At 35.7% G+C, this 5,153-nt stretch overlaps 1 protein-coding gene across 1 annotated transcript; it reads left to right on the top strand.

Moving 5' to 3' along the window:
- Window positions 1-499: 499 nt before the first annotated feature.
- Window positions 500-4,793, top strand: LOC110864464 (probable lysophospholipase BODYGUARD 4). Its single transcript, XM_022113533.2, has 4 exons — window positions 500-975; window positions 2,096-2,433; window positions 3,397-3,596; window positions 4,330-4,793. The coding sequence occupies exons 1-4, from the start codon at window positions 546-548 to the stop codon at window positions 4,664-4,666; spliced, it is 1,305 nt and encodes a 434-aa protein (XP_021969225.1). The 5' UTR covers window positions 500-545; the 3' UTR covers window positions 4,667-4,793.
- Window positions 4,794-5,153: the final 360 nt, after the last annotated feature.

Below are 5,153 nucleotides of genomic sequence, written 5' to 3' on the forward strand. Positions count from 1 at the left end.
GGTTAACTTCATCAATTATTTCTGTTAACGAGAAAAACAATTTGGTTATTTTAAATGACCAAATTGCCTTTCTAGTTAACAGAATTACATATAAAATGACCGAATTGCCCTTCTCGTTAAAAAAAAATTGATGAAGTTAACCCAGTAGACTAAAATGACAACTATGAAACCTTTTTGGACACACAGGTTAAAAATGAAATCTTTAGACTAAACTGGCAAAATGACCCAAAACACAAGGACTAAAATGACATTTAACTCAAAAAATTAAATTAAATTATACAAATAGATAAATCACCTAACTCTTTTAAATACTCTTTAAACCGAAAGAGTTTGATAATTAAAGCATAAACAAACAAAGTACAAGGGGGCCTAAAGTGTAATTACGAAAAACTTAATATTCTACATGACGTGGCCAGAAATACGTCGCATGTATTATTGTATTGTCAATTTTGTAAGGTTCTCTCTGTTTTTCTCTCTCTATATATGTATACGGATTCATATCGATAGAGAGATAGATACACAAAGGGTGTTTATATAACTCTGTAATGGCAGATTATCGGGGAAAACTACCAAGAAAAATAGCAGATATAATTCTTTACATAATAAATTCTCTAGTTTTCTTCTTTCTTGATTTATTGGATTACACAATGTGCATTTTCTACAAATATATTGATGAATTTTTGGAGGGAAAGTCAACACCATGTTACTGTCAAAGTCAAAATAGGACAACAAAGGAGTTTGAGAAGAGAAACAATGGGGTTTCAGGTACTCTGTTTGGTAGGAAAAATGTTTTTAAGGAAATGGGTTTTATTGGAAAGACACGTAGGATGTTTGATGATGAGGATTCGGGGAAAACTACAAGTAGTGATTTGGGGAAAACTAGGTGGTCGGATTGTGGGTGTGAGTCTTGTCTTTCTTGGATGAACAATGGTGGTGATCTCAAGCTTCATGTTGTTGTTAAGGACCCGTTAAAAGGTACACTTTTGTGTTTTATGAGGTTCGAGCCTACTTATTAGAGTTTGAGCTCGGCTCGTGAGTAAAATCCAAAGCTCGAGCTTGGCTCGAGCTATTTTGAGAACAACCTCTCAAATGAGCTAAAAGCTCGGCTCGAGCTCAGGGGAGCTCGATTCGGTTCGAGCCTACTTATTAGAGTTTGAACTCGGCCCGTGAGTAAAACCCAAAGCTCGAGCTCGGCTCGAGCTATTTTGAGAACAATCTCAAATGAGCTAAAAGCTCGGTTCGAGCTCGGGGGAGCTCGACTCGGTTAGAGCCTACTTATTAGAGTTCGAGCTTTTAACCGAGCCGATAACGAGTAGCTCTTGAGCCTTGGGCTTATTTACACCCCTAGGCGACGGTGTTACCGCGTGGGTACCTTACCCACATCCGGCCCCGGTTAGCCTAACCGGTTTGGTTTACGGTTTGGAAAACCACGTTTCACGGTTCGGTTATGGTTTGGAACTGGCAGCCAAAACCGAACCGGTCGAAATATTACTTTTTTAATCTATATAGTGCTAATACAAATAAAATAACTTTTGTCAAACCGGCCAAAACCGGACCATAAACACCCCTAGCATTTAGCTGAAAATATACAATTTGACTTTTGGATGTCTAACTTGTTACTTATGAGGTACAAAAAAATAAGGTTAGATGTAGGCTGTAGCTGCAATAGTTAACATATCAATTTTTCTTTTTTATAAACTCCAAAATTTGCAATAAAAATCAACTGTAAGAGCATTCTCATCCAAACCATCAAAATAAATATGTGAGGGGTAGTTTTTATATTATAAAGGGTATAAAAATGATTGTGAGTGGAGGAGAGAGAAAATGTTACTGTTCATTTGTATATTTAGGAGGACACTGTTCACCCAGTATAATTTTTTTTTTAATATATATTGAAAGTGGTTGTGAGTGAAGGAGAGAGAAAAATGTAATGATAATATTATTTAATTGAAAAGGAGAGAGAAAAAGTATTTGTTTTCAGTGAAAATATATTGATATAGGAGTTGTTTTTTTAGTGAAATGTATGTATAATTTGATGGATTGGATGAGAATGCTCTAACTGTATTATAAATGTTTATTCTTGATGATTATGCAGGAAATCAAGATTTAGGTAACACATCAACAGAAGATGTGATATTTCTACACGGATTCATGTCGTCGTCTTATATTTGGACCGAAACCATATTCCCTGAATTGGTTAGTAGTAAATACCGACTTTTCGCTGTTGATCTTTTGGGATTTGGAAGTAGTCCAAAGCCAAGAGAATGTCTCTACACTTTAAATGACCATTTGGAAATGATCGAGAAATCAGTCATCCGCGAATTCGACTTGAAGTCTTTCCATTTGGTTGCACACTCCATGGGTTGCATAATTGCTTTAGCTTTAGCAGCTAAGTATCCCAACAGTCTCAAATCCATCACTCTAGTTGCTCCTGTAAGTTCCATTATATGTTCAAGATAGTCAAAGTCAACTTTACCCCCCCCCCCCCCTTTATAAATTAAAGTTCATATCTACATTCTTTTTTTTTTTTTTTTTTTTTGAGAAAGTTTTAGCTCAACACATGTTATAATGTAACATTAACATAGTTATAACTTTCTTCCATGTAAAATAACTAGTGGTATTCTCCGCGCTCCGCTGTGGGTTTCCGGTCAGTATCGGTTTGGTTTGGTTTGGTTTGTTACAGTACCAGTATTGTTCCGACACTTGATATAGCAACCGAAAGAGATATGCCCAAAAGCATATCGACGAGTGTTGTTTTACATTGATAAAAAAAACATATAAAAAATGAATACCGGTACAGATGTGGTATTGGTTTGATTACCAGCACTTGATTGCGACACGCCAGGAAAGCCAAAAAAACGAATACCGATACCAATGTTGTTGAGACGGTAGCCAGGGGCGGATGTACTATATATTAAGGGGTGGCGTCCGCTACGGCTTGGCGTTACGGCGGTAGTGTAAAATTAGTGTAAATTTTGGAAAAATTTGACGTTTTTTCGATTTCGTTACCGCTTATTTATAAAACGTTACCGCTTGGCGTGAATCCTAGATCCGCCACTAACGGTAGCGGCTCAGTTTGTCATGGTAAAAAAACAATTATGTTTGACCTGTTCGAAATAAACTTTTATCAAAATGTAGATAAAAAATAAACACGTCGTAACGGTATATTCGAAATTTTATAAGAACAAAATGTTTTAAAGTAATATTTATAATAATAAAATACTTAAATAATAAAGTAAATAAATAAATTTAACAATCATCCATAGTGGTTGCATTTTGTTATAGTATATAATATTATTTCCATTAAAGTTTTTAGCATGTATCAGGTTGACTTCCAAAGTCAAAACTTTGTTATGCTTGTTTGTTCTTATTTACTTGATTAACTTTACCTTGCAGCCTTACTTTATAACTTCTGAAGAAGAGGATCCTAGTGAAATAGCATTAAAAAGACTTGCCTACAAGAGCGTATGGCCACCATTGTTGTTCGGATCAGCATTCATGACATGGTACGAACATTTGGGCCGATGTGTATGTTTTGTTTTGTGCAGGCACCACAAGACATGGGAAAAGATCTTGAAGCTGGTTACGCGAAAAAGGTACATATTTCAATATATGACGAGATATAAAACGACACCAAGTAAGGCTGCAAACGAACCAAACGTTCAGGGAACAATTCGTTCATTTAGTTAAACAAACGAACACGAACAAGAAATTCCGTTCGTTTATTAAACAAACAAACATGAACAAGAAATTTCGTTCGTTTAGTTAAATGAACGAATATGAACAGAGGCCGTGTTCGTCATTTATGTTCGTGAACATTTGGTAATGTGTTCGTTTATGTTCGACTGTGTTCGCTAGTCCATTAGTGTTTTTAGTTTTTATATTTTATTTAATTACTTCAAAATTCCAACAAATAAAATATTTAATAAGTGTCAGTGTATTTTATATTCTGTTCATGAACGCTTCTTTGTGGTTGTTTGTTTCCATTTGTGTTCATGAACATTTGTTTTCGTTTGTTGCCTAAAATTAACAAATGAACACGCAATGTTCATTTCCTTAACAAACAAACACAAACATAAAATCTACTTCGGTAAGTGTTCATAAACAGTTTGTCTGTTCTTAGTTGCCTAAAATTAACAAATGAACACGAAATGTTCATTTCCTTAACAAACAAACACGAACATAAAATCTCGTTCGGTAACTGTTCATAAACAGTTTGTCTGTTCTTAACAAATGACCACGAAAAAGGTGTTGTTCGTGTTTGTTCGGTTCGTTTGCAGCCTTAACAGGCTAACACCAAGTGACTAAATGGACAACTGTGATGTGCAGGAAGCTAAGTTTCCTAGTGATGGACTTGTTCAGGCACACACACCATTCGGCTTGGCACACAATGCACAATGTGATATGCGGTGGGGCCAAGATGATGGACCCGTGTCTTGAAATACTGCGACGGGTTGGAGCACGGGTGACCGTGGTCCAGGGGTCTAGAGACCAGGTGGTGCCGGTTGAATGCAGCAACAATATTAAAGTTATGGTTCCTGATGCAGAGGTTAAGATTATCAAAGGTGCTAATCATAATAAAGTGATAATGGGAAGAGAAAAACAGTTTGCTGAAGATTTGGAACACATATGGGATTCTGTCAATGATGCCGTTAATAGCCGTTAATTCGTTAAACATTGTTAAAAACTGATTTTTCTAGCATACCATCTGTATTTTTGAAGGATGCTTATAAGTTAAAAGGCAAAATTATGATTCAAATAATTAAACTCTCTGCCTAGGATGTAGAGGTGCACATTTTCAGGGGTTTTTTTTTTTTTTTTTTTTTTTTCAAAAACTGGTTTGGTTTGGGTTGACATTTATAAAAACCGGTTGTTGGTGAAACGGTTTGGGTTTGGAATCGGTTCGATTCGGTTTTAACCGGTTTCAACGAAGGAATTCTCAAACCCATATCAAACCGGTTTCAAAATCAGTTTCGGGCCGGGTATGGAACAGATTTCGGTTAGCAAACCGTTTTTTTTTTCATTTGTTGAAGATTAGTAACACTATTTACAAATGTAATTAAAGAAATTTGCAAAAAAAATTCTCAAATTAAAGAAAGCCGAAAGGTTGAAAGTTGAAACTATGGCCCAAATAGCGACTGAATTCGGGCTTA

This window comes from Helianthus annuus, unplaced genomic scaffold (assembly GCF_002127325.2).
Source record: "Helianthus annuus cultivar XRQ/B unplaced genomic scaffold, HanXRQr2.0-SUNRISE HanXRQChr00c040, whole genome shotgun sequence".
NCBI lineage: Eukaryota > Viridiplantae > Streptophyta > Magnoliopsida > Asterales > Asteraceae > Helianthus > Helianthus annuus.

Coding starts and splice junctions, on each gene's coding strand:
- LOC110864464 (XM_022113533.2), top strand. CDS start 546: ATGGCAGATTATCGGGGAAAACTACCAAGAAAAATAGCAGATATAATT. Junction 2,434..3,396: donor CCATCACTCTAGTTGCTCCT/GTAAGTTCCATT, acceptor TTTACCTTGCAG/CCTTACTTTATAACTTCTGA. Junction 3,597..4,329: donor AAGCTGGTTACGCGAAAAAG/GTACATATTTCA, acceptor TGTGATGTGCAG/GAAGCTAAGTTTCCTAGTGA.